Source organism: Lonchura striata, chromosome 9, assembly GCF_046129695.1.
Source record: "Lonchura striata isolate bLonStr1 chromosome 9, bLonStr1.mat, whole genome shotgun sequence".
Classification (NCBI taxonomy): domain Eukaryota; kingdom Metazoa; phylum Chordata; class Aves; order Passeriformes; family Estrildidae; genus Lonchura; species Lonchura striata.
In genome coordinates, this window is record NC_134611.1 from 18,353,417 (window position 1) to 18,372,999 (window position 19,583).

Genomic DNA, 19,583 nt, shown 5'->3' on the forward strand with positions numbered 1-19,583 from the left:
TACAGAGTAGTTGTGATTTTTCTTCATCTAAAATAAATCTTACAATAGTTATCATATGTCACAGTGCAACAACTTGAAATGCTATTTTGCCATCCTGTCTTTTGAAACCATTTGCATTCCTTTAAATACACATATTGTGAAATGTCTGTGTATGGGTTTCAGAGCAAGATGTAAAACCATTCCAGAATGCCTTTGATTGAGAAAAATCCTGGAAGTGATGGTGGTGGTGGTGGTGGGATGATCCCAATACCCACTGCTGTGGCGATGAGAAACTGTGAGTCCAAATGGATCTGCCCCCGCAGCCTTGGATCCTGTTCATTCTGGCAGCTGCATTGCAGCACTCATGGGTTGGGTTTGGAACTGCATCTCAGGCAAATTAGTGTGCAAGAAATGCATAAACCCAAAAGCGTCAATGTTTTTCTGACAGCACACTTGCTGTGTACAATCCATGTCTGTCTCCAGCCTGCATCTGTCTCCAGCAAATTCATCCACAATTACATTTTCTTCATTACCCAGTGGCTCAGTTAAAGGAAAAGCCCAGCACCACCTCCCCTGAATTGATCTTACCTGGTTAGGTGGTTTTCTTTCCCAACAAAAATGTTTGATTTTTAGCTGGAATCAGTATGTAAAGCTAAGCCATTTACTATACCTCCCAGAACTGATGTGTAAGGATACAGTTGAAGAAGAAAAGTATAAACAAATTTGAGGTTGTTGTTGTGCATATCATAATTAGTTGCCAAAACAGGTTGCCCAGAAAAGCTGTGGGAATTCTATCCTGGAGACACTGGAAACTTGTTTGGCCCTGGCCAAAGTCACCTGCATGACTCCTGCTCTGGGTTGGGGCTGACCAGACAACCTACAGAGGTTCCATCCAACCTAAATGACTCTCCTAAGCAAAAGGTTTTCCTCTACTGGAGCTGTCCTGCTCTCTAGCTGACATAGCTTAGATAAGAAGGAATGAAGTCCAGCCAAGCAGAGCACCAGCGACAAAAACCCCATTGAAATTGTGCATAGGCACCACAGCCTGACTGCCCTGACCGTACTGATGCCATCAGAAGGTGAGATGTGCCACCAGCACATGCGTGCCTGAAGCGAAGGGCATGATTTGAAGTCTGGGAGAGGAAACCTGCCCCGCTGAAAAACACCGAAAAGGTTCTGAACAGCTAGCAGCTGAATTCTGGGCTTTTTCTGCAAGAAACGTTTCTTGCAACCATTTCAAACTGAGCAAACCAGTTTACATCTACTTTGACTCTTATCTTCAGACCTTCAGATTTTCCACCTGTTCTAATGGGAAATCAGATTCCTTCTGTTTGTGTGTAAATTTGATTGTCTGAATTATTTTACTAAGAAATAATAACTTGCTGCACTTAAAGTAACTATATAACATTTAGCAAGTGTGTCTAATTTAGGAGGCACTTTTGAAAATGTTTGTTATTTGGATATTTCAGCAATTAAAACAGTATTAGTAGAAAGTAAGTACTGGCCAGAGTAAGGACCAAATTCTGCAAACAACTAGAGTACTGGCATTTGGTGTGCAGTACTTATTGCCTTCTCCCATGAGTATTAGCTGTGGAAACAAAAGAAAATTCAACACCATTGTGTTTTCCATGCTGCTTCACACAGTATTTCCTTCATGTTCTATATGGTTTTAAATGTTAGTTTAAGCACTTAGATTATTTCTCTATGCACTAGGCACACAGGAAATAGCTTGGTGAAAAGCTGTCAATAGTTGAGTCTATAAACACAGTTTGATCTGTATCTTAGAAAATTGTTTCCATTCCAAACTGTGGCTACAAAGCACTTTCTCTTGTTGGCAGCTGGATTTTTTAAAAATCCCTATGCATCCTGTATTTGCCCAACAGTGTTGGCATTGATTGTACAAAACAAACAAACAAACAAAAAAAAAAGCAAAAAAAAACCAAACACCTGCAGATAAAGTGACGTTAAAAATCTGGCTGGAACTAACTTGAGCTCATGGAGTAAGAGTCAAAGCTGAGCTTTTGTTTTCAGCTCAGCCTGTTTTGTTCAGGAGCTGCAAAGCACACAGTGCTGAATGTGAGTCCTTTTATTTGGCCTTCTACAAGAAGTAAAAGCTACTTTAAGAGAATGGGACTAGAGCTTGCATAGACTTGAAGAGGCTTCTTGTCAGGAGACAGGCAAATATTTAGGACCAGTTAAACAGTGTAACTTTTATCAAAGAGAAAACAGTACCCTTCTGATGGTACAAAGATAAATGTTTTTAAAAGTTTTTTTCATTAACAGATTGAGATTTTGCCAATTACTTATTTTTTTCCAAGTTGATAATGTAAGAACTGTAAATAACTTAACAAGCAAAAAGTCCAACTTAAGTTGGAAAGAAAATGCATTTATCAGAAGGATATCCATGGTGAAGATGCTGGTGCCTAAGTAGCAATGTTTGGGCACTGATATAGTTGAATAATGAAATAATGCAGCTAATATTTCCTCATGGAAGACTGAAAAATAACCTTTTCCAGCTTTGCTGACAGCATCAGAGATAAGCTCTGCCTCAGCAGACAGGTTGAAGAAGTTGTGCTTTCCTAAGTACATAGACTTTCATTTCTGTACACACTTGGGGACTGGTTTTGAACTGCTCTGGTCTGACTTCAGAAAATTCTATCCCTCACAGCTTGTAATATCTCCTCAGATGTATCTGAAATAATAGTTTCTTATTAATTATAGATGTACCTGTGGAAAGCTGTACTTTATTTTCCTTCAGTGGGATTCATTTGTGTGAGTGAAGCTAAAAGTGTCTGGAAACATGAATGAGTCTCCTTTTCATTAAAGCTTAACAAATCAGTATCTTTCTTCTCTCAAGACCTGTTGCAGACAGAGGGATAAAGTGACAACTATATGACTAAAGTGGAGCTGATGACAGCTGGGAACTGGAAGCATTTGAATGCCCCAATAAAATCTATGAGCACTCTTTTTGTTGAAAGCGTCTGCCTTCCTGACATCAAAATGGACTGAAATAAGAGTCTCATGAAACTCTAGCAGGCAGCTAATAGCTGAGTGTCTTATCTCCAGCCTGCCAAATGACTGATCTCTCTCAGACGTAGACACCACTACAGTCATCCAGACCTTTGTTACCCCCATACCCTATTTTGAACTGGCCAGCCAAGACACCCCAGAGGCCCAGAATACAGCTGCTTATCTTAGGAAGACAAACCAATGGGAGAATAAAACATTTATATTCTAAACCTGAGGACGTTGATAGACAACAGGCTGGATAAAGCTGAAGGTGTTCATTGCCAAAATGTGTCCACCATCTGGTCACTGGAAATATTTGCAGTTGGAGTTGCCTTTTTGAAAAGCAGATTAGAGAGACTCCAAGAGCACTGAAGTGTTTGGCTCAAACCACTTCCTCCTTCTAGAGAGCATCCTTGCCAGACACCTTCCTCAACCAAAACTGCTTTGAGGCACTGCTGTCAAGATCTTACACCTGGTGCACTACACCTGCATTGCTGTTGCTTGGCCATGTCCAACAAAACGTGGGTGCCTTGTCACCAGGAGGTAACACACCTCTGAGAAGCCACTGCCACCACCATCCTTCTCTGACTCCAGTGGCATGGGCCACCTGGGCTCTGGCAATGTGACCTACAGGATGGTTACCCTGCCTTTATATGAAGTGCTGAGCCCATTGCTTCCAGGGACATGGTCTACCTGTCCTATTGAACTGTAATTACAATTAAACAGGAAAGGATTTGAAGAGCCATATAAGGTAAACCTAGAGTCAAATGAGCAATGTGATGGAAATTCTTCTGTTCATAGTTATCAGCTAATTTAAACAGCCGGAATGTTCACAGCTCTGCCTTCTGTGCTTTGCTTAAGCAGAAATAAGACAGTAGTTAATACTCTTTTTAGCATTTTACATGTATTTTTTAAAGTTAGTATTTGACTTTTTAGAAAATGCAAATTAACTATGACTTTTTCAAAATATGTAATTGAACTTCAGAGCTGTCATTACCACCTCTGCCTGCAGTCTTACAACATGCCAGTGCTATGGTAGGATGTCAGTCTCACTGAAGATATGCTAAAAATACCAAAGTATTTTGGGTATAAAGAAGCCAAAGCATGACCCATACAGTAAAAATAGTCTGTATCATGAGAATCACCACAATTACCTTCTCCTAACATGGAGATAAAAACAGCATATTGGTGGCACTCAACCTTGCTTGAAGTGAAAGCAAATGCCAGCAAATAGTGTAATATATTTGGTTAAAAGAAAAACAGCTTCAAACTTTTGCTCAAAATGTCAGGAGGTTCTTTGAGAAGAAAATGAAATCATTAAATAAGCATTTCTCTGTCTGTCTTGTTCTATGAGTCTTTAGGCCAGGACCATACTCATGGTCCTGCCATTTCTGCCCCATGAGGACAGAAAAGAAGCAGAGCTCTCATCCATGTCCCCCTGTGGTCCAGCATTCCACTTGGCCTTGTGCCTTCACAAAGTCTCCACCAACCATTCAGGTTCTCTCACAACTTGGTTGTTAATGCAAATTTAGATTAAATGTAACATTTCTCACTCTCATCCCCCACCTAGCTGGAGCTACAAGGTTTTCAAGCTGTGTCCTTTAGCAGCCGCTGTTAATATTGAACAGGAGCTTGTAACACCTGCAGACCCTTAGCACAGCTGACTCTGCCAGGGCACCCAACCCAGCCCAGGGGATGTTGCAAGGTACATCTGTCATAAATCACATTATGTGCAGGGACTTAAAATGCAGCATATGCAAAATTTATTTATTAAAAAGCCTGCAAAACTTACAACTCTGTATGAATTTAATTACTTCCAAAGTACTTAAGACAATCACAAGGATGCCTTAAAGATGTGTTTTCATAATTTTAAATTTTAAGCAACAGATTGGCAAAATCTGGCAATGACTTTCACAAGCTGAAAGAACCTAGGCTATTTTTCTCTTTTATATAAGCTAAATAATTTTATTACTCAACAAACATTACAAGTGTGCATAAAGATAATTTCATTATAGTTATCCTATATGGTACAAAGCCAAAATAAATGGGGGAGAAAAAAAAGCCAGAGAAACACAGCATATCACCTCAGCCTCCTGAGAGATCTGTGGAATTTCATGTGTGAAATATTCTCTTCATTCTCTCTATTGTGTGTGTGTCAGATGGAGCAATCAGAGACATTAATGGTGAGGAACTATGGAGGGTTTCTTTTTTGTTTTTTTTTTTTCCATGTCCTGGAGTGCACCTATCAAATAAAATTGTGTTTCATCAGAGAAAAAGGTTTTCCTGCTTTGGACAGCCAGTCTAGGATACATGTTTTGACCTGAGCTTTTTTAACTTGTAAAGAGCAGTGCAGCAAGGAGATTAATACTTGAGCCAGCTGGCTGCAGTGGGGAAAGCCCCTTATTTGCAAACTTGCCAGAGTTGCTGCTTACCATCTGCTGACAGCTTGCTCCCAGCACTCACTTACTGCTGTGATAACAAGGAATGGTAAAAGCACAGCAGCTCATGGGAAGGTGCTGTGGTCAAGCTTCTTTTAATTATTGATGTCTATCATAACATTCAAAAAAGAAACCCCAAAAATGGAGGTGAAAATGGATTTGGAATCTCCCTTAATCACACGTGTCCTGCATTTGCTCATATTCAAATCAATCTGGGTTCAAATATCTCAAGTTATATGGTCCTATTATCACCCCAACGACCTCACCTCCTCCTGTGGGCATGTAGTTAGGAAGATTTTCCAAGTATTTAACCCAAATGTTAGTCAGCTGTTCTGTCTCATCATGTCTCATGATCTTCTGGTGTAATTTCCTGCTGGTCCTTTGTGGCTGCTCAGACCATGGCACATGGTGCTGGGTGGCACCTTTCCCTGCCCAGCCTAGCAAACCACACTGCTGGGGGCAGAGCGGATGCCAGGCACTGGCACAGGGACCACTACCCAGTCCTGCATGGGCTCCTTTAAGCTTCCAGGAATATTACCTGGACAATAATATATATATTCAAATGCAGTTCACTCTTTTAAGTAATTGAAAATCAATTTACTTTTCACTTTGAAATATTGTCTCCATGGGAATGGAAAGTCAATGTGTCTCAGCTGATCAAATATTCGGAAAAGGCTACAAAGGCTTCTGCCCTTTCTCTAGTGGGCACTCACAGTAAGGACACTCTTCAGGTGAGACCTGTTAGAGAACTGTGAGCTATTGAAAATATTCAAAATATTTACATTCTTTAGTGGATAGAAGCACTACTTTATCCTAATCTCTTCTCTAATTACTTGAGTTTCCAGCTATGCCATAGCATAATCTGTGTAACATTCACAACAGAGACCCACAGCATTTTAATACAACTAATTTCACATGTATACCACAATATTAGGGATTTTGAAAGACCATGTATATCTAATAGATTACATCAACTTTTCAATGTTTATTTCTCCTTATTTAACCCCTCAACTTTGCTTCTTAGTGCTAAAATTTGCTTCCTAAATGCCATATTCTTCTCCGGAATAACAAGACTCACTGTATATAAAAAGCAATAAAGTTAAGTTTACATGGAGCTCTGAGATCTAAAGTGACAGATTTTAAAATCTATTTTTGGATGAGTTTAACTTCATATGTTTCCAAACACCAGTTTCTGCTCTGAAACACCACATGCAAGGTCATTTTCAGTGTTCTTCCACTTTGTCTGGCAAATTCCTCTGTTGTCTATTTATGAAAGAAACACATTTAAACCGGATATACTGAGTGTAAAACCAGAATTTGCATGGGAGGGACGAGGGCAGAGGAAAGTCTGAAACTAAAATTACTCCAAGTAGCTTATTCAAACTGTGTTTCCAAGGTGACAAAAACCCTTTTATTGTAAGGTTGCTCATTTATGTTGTACAGTTGCCAGGATTTTGATCTAATTTTTAGTGCTGAAGAACTAAAATTATCCCACTTCTTCCCAAAATAAAACCCAACCAAACACAACAAAACAGATTTTAACTGTGTAGTGGCTTCTGTCTTCACGACCAGCAACAAAAGAAAATCTAGTCAAATTGTAATGCTGCAAATTTTAGCATCCCTTTGGAAGATGTATCCCCAAATAGCACATTCTAATCATGCATCCAGTTCATCAGGTGTCACAGGCTAAATTATGCACGGAGACCCCATTAGCAGTTGACCTTTCTGAGCTGGCACCTTGCACATGCATGTGATGGGCAGGACCCCACCTGGGCAGCTATTGGTGCAGCAAAGCAGGCTGAGAAAGGAAAAGCCTGAGGAAACATACCCTGAACGTGCTTCTTCAGATCTTCATACATGTATTTTGGGGAAAAAAAACCAAAACCCTAAGCAAACACCAGAAACTACCTCCTGCACAGCTCTATGAACAATCTGACAGATCAGTTCAGCAACACTACTGAGGCAGTGAAGTGGATCTTTTGTTAACTGCTGTATCAAGTCTCAGAGCTTTAACACCTCAATATCATCAACACCTTGTCTCAGGATTCAAAGCTCTCTTCTACACAGCACTTTGTCAGTCTTTACTGATAGAAAACTGGAATGTTCCTTTTTCTTCCTCAGTCGTGCCCCTTCCTCTTGCCAACATCTTCCTGTCATAGAAAACACTCCAAAATTTGACTTCAGTGTCATCTTCCCCATCTACTTTGCCTACTTCTGAAACATAAGAAATCAACTACCATAATTTTCCTTTCTAAAGAATGTAGGGACTCTGAAGACCCTTCAATATTTACCTGCTCTACCTGAAAAACCTCAGAGAATGATGCCCCCCTAGTTTTACCTCCTGTCTTTCCCTCTCTTACTCTGTCATAGCTGAGGTTTGGGACACTTGGACAAGCGCCATGACACAGCTCCATAGATTATTAATTTCCTGAAGTGGACCTTCACCATCTCTAGACCTCACATCCACTGCAGTTCTCACACTTCTGTTCCCTGGGTCTTCGGGAGGGCTTTGCCTGTAATGCTCCCAAGGCCCTGAGCTTTGCCCCTCACAGGAGCAGAGTCCTTTCTAGGTAAGAAAATGGGTTTATGAATCTTTTGTCTGTCAGTTACCTAAAACAGTCTTAGCAGTCAGCAACCTCTGAAAGTAGACAGTTTTACTCATCTTTCCAATGGAAACCTATTCCTTCAGGATTCAACGTGCACAAATGCAGGGCTGGTTCCACTGACTGCCCCCACCTGCTCTGCCCACCCAGTGAAAACCAGCTTGTGACTCATAAAGGCCTCCTGGTCTCCAGTGTTGTTCCTGGTTCCACACATCATTTGGGAAGAACAACAGCTCTTAGGAAGGACTGCTTCCTGAGGAGGCATTTCCCTTGTTGCTGACAGGCATGAGCTCCATTACTTCTCATGCTCAGGTTGCTGTTGCCTCAGAGACCAGGACAAACTGAAGAAGAATCTGAACTTCCCAGGCATCAGGGTTTCCTACAGAACTGACTGATGTTTATCTTTCACTGCTAAGAAGTCCTCAGGTTGTAGCCACTGGAGATTACTGCAGGGGTGATTCTGGAGTGCTGCTCGTGTGCTGCGGGAAGCGAGATGGACACACAGGGAGTAGGGCACCAGGGCCCAGCTGCTCCATGGGCCTGCCTGTCCTCCCAGCTGGCATGTAGAACACCAGCTCCCCTGCTTCACTAGTTTGGGGTACTTCCCAGAAGCCTGAAGTCAAACTACTTGTCATTGACTCAGCCAAGTCTTGCCAGATAGTGTGCAATGTTTAGGAATCCCAGTATGACATGTTCCTAAAACATCAAAGAAACAGTGAATTATCTATTTTAATATGTCTGATACAGCAAACACCGTGGAGCAAGTGTCTGCCTCAAAGCACACTGCACATGGTGTTTCTGTCTGAAAAGCATATGCATCTCCCCTGCTTTTCTATAGGAGATTACAGGGAATTCCCAAGGCTTTTAGCCCAGTCATTAATAAGGTAGGCAAGCCCTACCTTATTTAATGCACTGCAAATCCACGCATCTCAGTCCCTGCTGCACTGGCTTGTGCTCTCTCTGGCAGGTTTGTATACAAAATGTATATTTTTAAAGTACATTCACAAGTGTTAACCTGAAGCAGAATTTTTCTCGCCTGTCAGCAAAGAACATCTGGAAATGATCAATCTCTCTTTCCACCTTGCCCAAATATCTTCAGGGAGAAATTAATCTTTTAAGACATCTATATTAGAATGAAAAAATGCATTTGTAAGCTTGCAAAATTAAATTTTTCTGAGAAGAAAGCATAGAGGTGGTAAAGGTATCCATTCTTTCTAGGAGTAAAAAAAGCACAATACCCTTTCCTTACCCTGCTGCAAGGTGCACAACAAGGCATCAGCCCCCATCAAGAAACAGGCTCACTGCTATTGGCACTATAAATTCACATGTACAATTAGCTCATAGATAGCAGACTTTCCATTGCCTGTGATGGGATTATAACATAGCTGAATTTCATCCACACGTGTAGATTCTTGCAGGAATGAATAAGCATCTCTAAAGAGAAACGTTACCATTCGAGGAACCCACAAGCAACGATCAGTGCTGCAATTTACTCTCCTTCACCACCCTTTGTAAGGTAAAAAACAGTGAATCAGTTAATATGAAAGAGACAATCTAAGGTGAGGAAAGAGCTGACTTTAGAGGGCGGTATTGGCATGCTACCAAGAGCAGAAACATTGAAGAGAGCTGTTTTCCCCAGCAGGGTGTTTTTGGGGACAGAGGCGTGCTCTGGAGGGGCTGGGGTGCTGAGCAAGCAGGGCTCTCGCACGGGCAGGGTGTGCCTGCCCAAGAATTTGGGTTTGGAGCAGGAGGCAGCTTTTGAAGTGACTCCCCTATCAGCCCGGCAGACTCCACTTTGGTTTCCAGAGTGCACCAGCTGGATTCCTTTCAGATGAAACTCAAATCATTGAGGATGCACTCTAGGAGTGCATTGAATGCACTCGGACTGCTGCTGGGCGTTGCTCTTGTGGGACTGGGAGCAGGGACTAGGTCAGGGCACAGGCACTCTCCTGTTGTGCTCAATGACTTACTAAGGGAAATGGAGCCACGCATTAAAGAGCATCCTTTAGCATGGTATCACAATTAGAACTGCTCACATAGAGCTTCCCCAAAATCCTGTAGTATTAACCTGGATAGTCAGTAAAACTTATTCTTATAAAAACAGAAGAGCTACTGCTTTAGCAAACAAAAGCCATATGCAATATAATTTAAAAAACCAAACAAATATTTAAGATGGAACCAATCACCTGAAATTATTACTTCCCAAGTGCCAGGGTAGCAAATTTCCCAGCTGCTAGTATTTCTGGTTCTTAATGCTCAAGTGTGTATGCACGATCTGGGATATAAACACAGTTCTGATAGAAAATCTGGGAGAGTTTCACAGGAATTAGTGCTTGTATTAAATGTGACAGTTTTTCAGGTTAACTTCAGCAGAATGCTATTAAAGTCTAAGGGATTTTTGCAGCATTAGAAGAAAAAAATCAGGGTCTACAATACATTCCCAGTATAAACCAACTGATTAATTTAAGCCCCTTCACATTATTTATTAAACTCCGAATTTCAGAGCAGCCCATGAAGTCAGCTGCATCACCCCCAGCATTACCATCCTGCTGCAGCCAAAGCAGGCATCAAGTGAACTTTCCAACCATATGGCATATCCAGCCCTGGAAGCATTTGCCCTATAAGCAAATCACATTAGGTATTTTCAGTGAACAAGACCATTATCTTTCAGCTCCATATGTTGTGAAAAATTAAATTAGGTCCTTTAATTAAAACCCTAAACACATATAGTGTGGTGATTAAGTCTCTAGGATCCCCATTACTTCTCTAGAGTATAATGGTGTTTTCATTCCTTTTGAATAAGCTTGAGAAAAAAAGTTGTTTTTAAAGACAAATTTAACTTCTGAGTGAACTGCAGGGCCTTAGTGTTAAATGCTGTCCAGAAATACCCCAGTTCAGCAGCAACACAATCCTCAGCATAAGTCTGTTCCAAGGAAACTTGGCTGCAGTGCATTCTAAAAGGTTCTGTGACCAGACAAATTGGCCTGCTATAATTCTGTCATGTGGTCTAGAATTAGTTAAAATTATTTTAATTGCATTAAGTGATTAAATATGCCACAACCAAATAACCAAGGCAAATCCTGAGGTAAATCACATTTTATAACCCTGAATATGTCATCCTGAGCCACGCACACATGTGCTTACACAGGAGTCCTTCCTCTGTGTGAACACAAAACTACAGACCACGGAATTGCTAGAGAGGGTTAAATGCTTCCCCAAAATGAAGAAAGCTAAACTCTCTTGTTTATCTGCATGTTTTTGCTGGTTGCTACTGATTCACTAAAGCACCGAGCTGCCAGCACTGGCAGAAGGGCTGCTGGGGCCCTTCTGAGCAGTCCCTGTCACTGCATCACCCTCTTCCCCTTCCAGCACTGCTTTAAAGTCAAGAGGTCTGACAGAAATGGTGTGAGCCTGGCTGGCCTGGGGCAGACAATGGGCTGGGTCACCTTGGGAAGGCACATTCCAGCCTTATTTTTGTAACCTTCCATGAAAGAAGGTTAGAAGTCCATGCTATTATAAGAAAAATGCAACTTTTCAAAGCCAATTCTTCCTCACTTTCTTATTTTACAGAAAGAAGTGTTTTTCTTGAGTATTCTTAAATTTAAACCAACTACACCTTTTTTAAGCACAAGATCAAAACCCCCTTTTTTGAGCTTTTCTCTTCTAAGTTAGAAACTTTGAAACTCAGTAGTTTGTCTGAAATAGACATTTAGCATGACAATTTAACTATTCATTATTTTCACATTGATTTTCACTGCTTTGTTGAGACAAACACATTTAACTAGAATTGTGTGCCGAATAATTTTCATCATGGTCCATCAATATAAGGATTTTTTTTTTTTAAAGAGATAGGATTATGGTAATCGCCCCACACAACCTTCAAAAATCGTGTGAAATTTACAGTGCAAAAGCTGTTTAAAACACCTTTGTCTAGAGGTGATATCAAGAAAGTAAACAAAATAGACATGTTCTGTTTCAAGAGACATTTAACCAAGCATTAGAAAGAAAATTAGAAGGAAATTGGGTTCTGTAGAGGGGAGCTGAGCTGCAGATGATTCCACAGGCTCTGTGCCAACGGCAACAAAAGCGCTCTCTGCTGGAGCAGCAGAGCTGGAAAACCTGCAGCCTTTATAGAGATACTTTTCAAAAAGAGTACGTTTTCAAGGGGAAGCAGTATTTCATTACTACTGCCAAAGATATGGTGACACAGCTGCCAGAGATACAGGTTCTTTACAAGGACCTTAGAGCCATGCATAAATATTCCTGCGAGAACAAGTCACTAATGGTAAGCAAACCTTAGATCTTGTACAAACCCCAGTATTCCTAACTATTAAAACAGTATGTTTTAAACTAGTCCTTGCCATTACCAACCTTGTAATTGCAGTAAATAATACAACTCTGAAACATTCCAGACAACATACAAGCTCTTAGTCTCACAAAATACAATTTTATCAGTCCTAAGGAAGGGATTACCACAGAAAGTGATACATTTCTAGATCAGAAGCCTAAAAACTTTTTTGTGTGTGTAAATAAAACCCCTTCTTTAGGTCTTCATTAAGTAGCAGTGATTCTGCAGCAGAAGTGAAATTACCTGGCCTGGTTCCTCAAAACTCCCCTCAACCAGCATGTGTCAGAGAGGTCATTTTTTTAACAAAACTGGACCATGTTCTGCTTCCAACAGAGACTTACCAGTGACTTTTGCTGTGGGCCTGTTGCTGGCAGGGTTGTTTGGGCATTTGGTTTGAGGAGAGTGTGTTAATCCTCCCCTGAGAAGTTCTGTGGTTTAACTCCCCATGACACTTTCCTGGGGTTACCCTGTATTAATCCTGTATTTGTTTTTGTATTAGTCCATCTGCAGCAAGAAACATATGGTTGGAGAAGTCTTTGGAAGGGATGGAAAATCAGGGTTTGCTCCAGAGAACAAGTTTACTTTGTTAGAAGACAAGAAAATAGAGTTTTTGTGCTGCTGCTCACAGCTACAGCAAAGCAAATTTATCTTTGTCTTCTGAAGCTACCGAGACTAAAGCATTCTAAAGATGAAGACCACTTCATCTTCTAAATGAAGAGCCCTGATAAAATTATTTGATAAGGACTAAAATGCTTATCTCCATTCATTGAATTCATTGCATTCTTACATCAATCGAGCTCCACAGGCACAGGCTTCCCTGAAAATTCCTGTTTTCAGAAGTGCCCTGAAGAAAACAGTTCAAAGGAACCAGCAGAACAAACCCATTCCAATCTCTGCAGTAACTCTGCCTTCCAGCCCCAAACTGATCTTTGCACATTTCTAAGTGACACAAATTCTGTGAACTCCTCTGAAGATGATGTTCCTTTTGGTCTGATACTCTCAGCGTAAAAAACTAATTCATTGCAATTTTCATCCCTCGTTTATTCCTGCTATTTCTTGGTTCCTAATTATATGACTTTTAAACTTTTAGAAACTAGCCCAGTGCTACCAACATGCTTGTCCCAGAACAGAACTACTCTCTGAGATTCCCATGTCTCACAGGAAACCTATGCAATGAAAACACAGTATTTCTTTTCAGCAATTTTCCATATTCTGCCAAGATTTTGTTGTACAGAAATCCTGCTTCTGCTTCACTCTTGACATTCTGAGACAGCCACAGCCTGCCCAGCTAATCACTGCCTCTTTCTACATCATTTGTTGAACTTCACCTCAGTCAGTGCAGCCAGAAAATGCCTTTGGCAGTAATGGAATCAGATTTCTTACCAAGGTGCCTCTGTTTGCTCAAGGGTTTCTAATCACATCTCATGCTAGTGTTTTTGAGAATTCTTTTCCTCTGCAACATTTGCCCTTCCGTGAATTATACAGGGCTTGGCATCTGCTCCCAGCCATGCCTGGACAGCCCTTCCCACTCAGCTGCTGCACGAGCAGCTGGCCTGTCAGCAAGCTCATCTCTAGGGCACCATGCCTGTGTCCAGGCCTGAGGGTCCTGGGGTTCATCCAGCTATTGGGAAAGCAACCTTTCAGATTTTTCCAGTCTAACGAGGAATTGTGGCTGTCCTTAACATTTCTCAAAATGGAAATGCTGCACAGCTGTAGCCATTGCCAGAGTCTCTTTCAACTGGTACAACCATTATCCTACAAGAACACACAGTTCAGCTGTAATCATCTTCCATGCTTTTAAGACAGTCTTGCACTGTTCTCACATCCAATCCACACCCAAAGCAAAAACACAAATATCTGTGACCAGTGGCCAAAGGGGCTTGGAAAAAATGAGCAAGTTAACACATAAACAGGAACAAGAACTTTTCAAGCCTGAAAAGAAAATCCGAATTTTATTTTGCTGGTGACTGAAAGCATTGCATCTTTTTGTTAGCAAGCTGGCAAAGGAGCTTTCTGTCACCAGGCTGAGCCAGCACTACACAGCTTCTCTTTCTCTCCAGTGATAAAAACACCTCTTCCTGTGCTGACTCCAGGTTCAAAATAAATTGCTCTTTATGGAACACACTACATTTCTCTGGACTTACTTTCATACTGGCTGCACTAAAGCTTATCACAAACTATTTGTAAATGAATCAGCACTTCAAGAGCAGTAGTCTGCATCCAGAACAGGAACAGCACAGTAACAAAGGGATGCTTTGCCACAACCTCCCTGTCAGCTCTTCTGGGAAGGAGCACTGCCTGCCATTACCCTCAACAGCTGTACTTTTATACTGATGTGAATTCTTCTTTTCCAGATCATCCTGTGTCTCCAGGAAAGCCAAGTACTGCAGCTGCTATTGTGCCAGCATCTGAAGCAATGCAGTGTGCTCACTGCACATGAATTACATTCCAGATGTTATTTTTCTGGCTTTGACAAATTTTTAAGAGAATTTCCTCAAATCAAATCTGTATGCAATTTTACTGCCTTTTTTCCCCAATATATATAATGATTGTCATCAAATTTGATTCATCATAAAAACAGTAGAATGAGGAGTTAAAAGAGCACTAATTTTCAGAGGCAATCTTCACCATTTGTCAGCAACTGAGTATGTTCACTGTCTTCCCTTGAAAGAGAATCCAGGATAAACTGTTCTATAGTCAGAGATTTTCTGAACATCTGAGCTATCAGTTTAAGTTTAGTTGGTGTTTACTCTCATTTCACAGTGCCTGACATGTTGACAAATTTTCATTATTAGCTACCCAAACATGAAGAAAACCTCTAAGTCTGTTTCTTGAAGTCTTTTGAGTTGCTTCATAAGCCACCAGCATTGTACCACTTCTCTCATCATCTCTTTCTGAAGATGCACTGAAGCATCTCTACCAAAAAAGCTCCCAGCTACAGAACCAATCTGCCCAGATAATTCAGCTTCACACAGGCTGTCACAACCTTGTTTCAGATGTCTTACTGCAGAAAAAGGCGAAGAGTTTTTTGTGCCAGTTCTCCTGAACAGGGAAGCTGCTGTGGTCTCTCCTTACTATGAAGATTCCCTCAATCTCCAAAAAATTCAATTGTTCTTCTCCCAGGCTAGACATGCTGGTTTTCTCCTTGGAAAGTCAGTATCAGATGCTGTAAACTTCAAGAAAACTGGATATTACATATATCATATGGTCTGAAAACAAAAGGAGCAATTGACACCGTAACTTCCTGAGCTGCTTTGTGGAATAGCAGAGCAAAAAATAAATGGACAAAAGCCTCCATGGTCACAGCAGTCATGGAAATGCATCCTATTTCCAGAGCTGGTGACATTAACTTTCAGCTGTAACACTCTTCAAGGAGCACAACACTAGCAAACACAACTCCTGTAAGACTCAAAAATGCAGACAGAGCATTTTGAGTTTGCCATGACAGTATCCCTCATCCTGCAGCTTGCTAGGACAGTGCCTGATGTCTGGGTTTGCACTAGCAAAGGTGGGCACAGGGAACCCTCAGCTGTGTCAAGTATCACAGATTTGGCCCCACAGCCTGTGAAACTGGCAAGGAGCAGTTGCAGTCTGCAGGTAGACAAGGGTCCAGAGAAAACATTATCACACTGCCAAGGCCAGAACTGCGTAACTTCTTAACAGCATCATATATTACTGAAAATTAATTCACTTTTCTATATACTGAGGTTAAAAAAAATCTCCTAAAATCACTTAAAAACACTAACATCATATTAGCACATATATATGCAGAATCTGTTCTCCAAAGTAAAGCTAGTCCAAGACAAAAGGAAAATAGAAACCACACATTTTTACATTAAAAATTTAATGACATAAACCCCTATTAGCAGGTGCTAATCTCACTGCAGATTTTCTAAGGCACAGAATTTTATCTGAAAATATACATTAACCTTTTCTCCAATCCAGTACAAGCTGGTACCTTGTCATATACAGACACAAAAACCCATTCAGCAGCATACCACAAATGCAACATATACTGGCTAGCACTTTGAGAAGACTACCAACTGTTTGTACTGAAATAAATACAATTTGGCAGCAACGACTCTATCACAGCTTTGTCAAAATTTTTGTCCACATAAATATCTTGATTCTATTTTCTGTTTCAGGAAGAACACATTACATGCTACAATTCTCCCTCCATCAGTTAGTCTCACGTTTCACTGATGAAGATCTCATAACATCAAAATAATGATAAAATATTAAACCAAATTTTAGGTCCATTTTTTTTCAGTTTGTATTTATGTATTTATTTGAACAAAAAAGCCCTGAGGAATCTGTTAAGTCACACATCAATGAATGGCATATAATACAGAATTCATTGCTCCTATTCACCAAGCATGCAATGCAATATTTATACCACAGAGGTTTTCAAATGTAGTTTTATTCCAGTGACTATTTGCAGTCTATACATATATTTAAAAACAACATTATGTGAACATATCACAGACCAGTACCTAAAAAATCTTTAGTATATACTCCTTTATAAAAGGTTTTGACACAATGGAAAAGTCAGTCCAGAAAAATGCACGTTACCGGGTTTCTTGATAAACAAAATACTGCAAAGCCCTGTAACCTGCATGAGCACAAGTATCCATGGCAATGGATCTTTTCATCTAAACCCTTGTTTCTAATAAACAGGTTTAAATTTTGTTCAGTAAACAAGTTCTACCACAACACTGTCCATTTACTTTTGTGCTTTCCAAAAGGCAAGCATACTACAGAAATAAAATTCCCTACCCAAGAGAGAAATGCAGTAAACACGTATTGGTTTCTCATTCCAGCAGAGGAATCCAAGTTTCTTGAAATTCTCATTATGTCTAAATCAAAAACACCCTGCTTATACCTTCTTCTTCTTCTTTGCCTGTTCTCCAGATTCTACTTTACGTTTCTTAGCAGAAGCTGGTTCATCGTCTTTTTCATCATCTTTAAATAAAAGAAAGAGTTAATCAAAGTCAGCAAAGTCATTTTTTGTCTTAAACACCATCCTGTCTTAACACAACAGACTTAATCACATCTGAGATGGCTAGAAAAAAAGGCACTGTAGCATTAACTGACAACATCCTCACTTTTGGAATGTAGACACTATGTGGACAAAACAGGAATGGTTACTTCTTATTACTACCACAAACCACTGCAGGTAACTAAAAAGAGGCTTTATGCTACTGTACAGTATACCTGTTCTAACAAAAATATTATTTGACTAGCTAATAGAAAAAGCTAGAAAATTACATTTTTGAAGCAGGAAATAATGTCAAGATCAATTAACCTTTTATCTTCTTCCTTTGGATGAAAGCTTACTAAGAGAAATGCATGGCTGGGGTAACACAGAGAAAACACAGAAAAAGACATAGAAACTGCTACTGGGAAAGAACACCCAGAACCAAAAAAAACAGGCAAGACAGCAAAACAAATCCTTCTTCTGGAAAAGCTTTGTTGCCAACTTTACCAATGAATGAAAACATTATTGTGTGTTCTGAAAGCCCAGAATTTCTTCTGGTTCTGTTCTCTTGGTTATTCCTGGCTGTTCTCTTTCTCCAGCAATTAAAAAAACCCAAAAACTCCTCCCACCTATCAAATATTTCTTTACTTCCTAAATTACCATTACAGCTTGTACCATCATAGACACTGAAAAGGATAGTATTTTCTTCAGTAATCTGTCCCATGGACATCCTATTTGATTCCTCTTTTGGACCCAAGTTTTCCAAATGTTGTAAAAATAATCTGACCTACAACTAAGGTCAACACAGCAGCACCTGAAGCTCTCACACCCTTCTGTTTTAGCAGCGCCGTGACTGAACCTTTTGGTTTCATAGAGCTACAGTGCCACAGACTCTAATGCTTCCCTGCCAATGTCAGTGGGGAAGAGGAGCAGAGACAGCTCGAGCTCTGTGTTGATTCCAGGAAAGCCAAACCAGCGGCAGGGCAATGCACCCACCCCTGCGGCCAGAGCGCTCTGCCCCTGGGCGCAGTGGGGGCAGGAGCAACCGGCAGAGCTTCCCCGGGGCCCCGGGCACGCAGGGAGGAATCCAAGGGAATTCCAGGGCTCTGGAGCACACCCAGCCTCCCGTGCCAGCACAGCCGCCCCACGCCAGGGCCTCACCCGACTCCAGCCGCTCCTGCTCCTCGTCCGGCAGGAACTTGGCCTTGCCGGCCTGCCGCGGCGCGTCGGCGCCGTTGTCCTCGTAGATGTTGGACCACTTTATGGCCATGTCGAGGGCGGCGGCCGGCGGCGGCGGCGGCTCGGGCGGGCTGTAGGTGTCCGGCGGGGGCACGGCGTTGCTCCGCCACGCCTTGAACTCCCTGGGGGGCTGCGGGAGAGAGCAGAGCGCCCGTCACAGCGGCCCGGGGGCCCCGCGGCCCCGGCGCCGCCTGCGCTCACCCCGCGCCCCACGCACCTCCTCGGGCGCCCGCAGGACGCGGCTCTCCCAGTCGATCTCCTTGTTGAGAGGGTTGTAGAGGAAGGCGGGCGGCTGCGACACCCGGCGGAACAGCTCGTCGGGCGGCGGCAGCCGCGGCCGCCCCGGGGTGCCCGCCGAGGCCGCGCCGGCTCCCGCCGGGCGCTCGTCGGGCTGCGGCTCCTCGGGCTCCGAGTCGGAGCTGGAGCTGCCGTAGGCCGCGAAATAGCCCAGCGGGTCCTCCCCCTGCGCCGCCATGGCGGGGCCGCGCCTCGCACCGCCCGCGGAAACCGCGCCCGCGCCGAGCGTTCCGGCCGGCGGGGCGGCGGGGCCGGCGGGGCAGCGGCGGGGCCGGCGGAGCAGCGGCGGGGCCGGCGGAGCAGCGGCGGGGCCGGCGGAGCAGCGGCGGGGCCGGCGGCAGAGCAGCAGGGCTGATGGAGCGGGGACGCGGCGCCGCCGGGGCCGGCGGGCTCACGCTGTAGCCGGGGTGCTTCCCTCGGAGTGACCAGACACCGAAATCACACACGAAACCGAGCCTACCTTCATTTCTCTCTTTTCACACCTGCAGGCCTAAGTGGAGGGCAAACATGTTTTCCTTAATGCCTGATCACCGGCTAACCTAGGGCAGACACAGCGCTGATCATCGCCTCTCCAGGAGGTATCTTTGCCAAAAGAGATTTTTCAAATTTGTTGGACCAAGTTTGTACTAGACCTCCCTTGTGATTGACCCATACATACATAGTGCTTCAGCTAAAATGCTGGTGAAGCTGAG

General features: G+C 42.4%; 1 protein-coding gene across 1 annotated transcript in view; it reads right to left on the reverse strand.

Annotated features, from left to right (window-relative positions):
• The window catches only part of C9H1orf52 (chromosome 9 C1orf52 homolog), a 23,999-nt gene extending 4,930 nt beyond the window's left edge, over positions 1-19,069 (reverse strand). The window contains exons 1-3 of the mRNA XM_021526821.2: positions 18,812-19,069; positions 18,517-18,724; positions 17,260-17,339 (exon numbers count right to left, since the gene is read on the reverse strand). Coding sequence (XP_021382496.1) covers positions 17,260-17,339; positions 18,517-18,724; positions 18,812-19,069 — 546 coding nt within the window. The remainder of the gene's footprint in view (positions 1-17,259; positions 17,340-18,516; positions 18,725-18,811) is intronic.
• Positions 19,070-19,583: the final 514 nt, after the last annotated feature.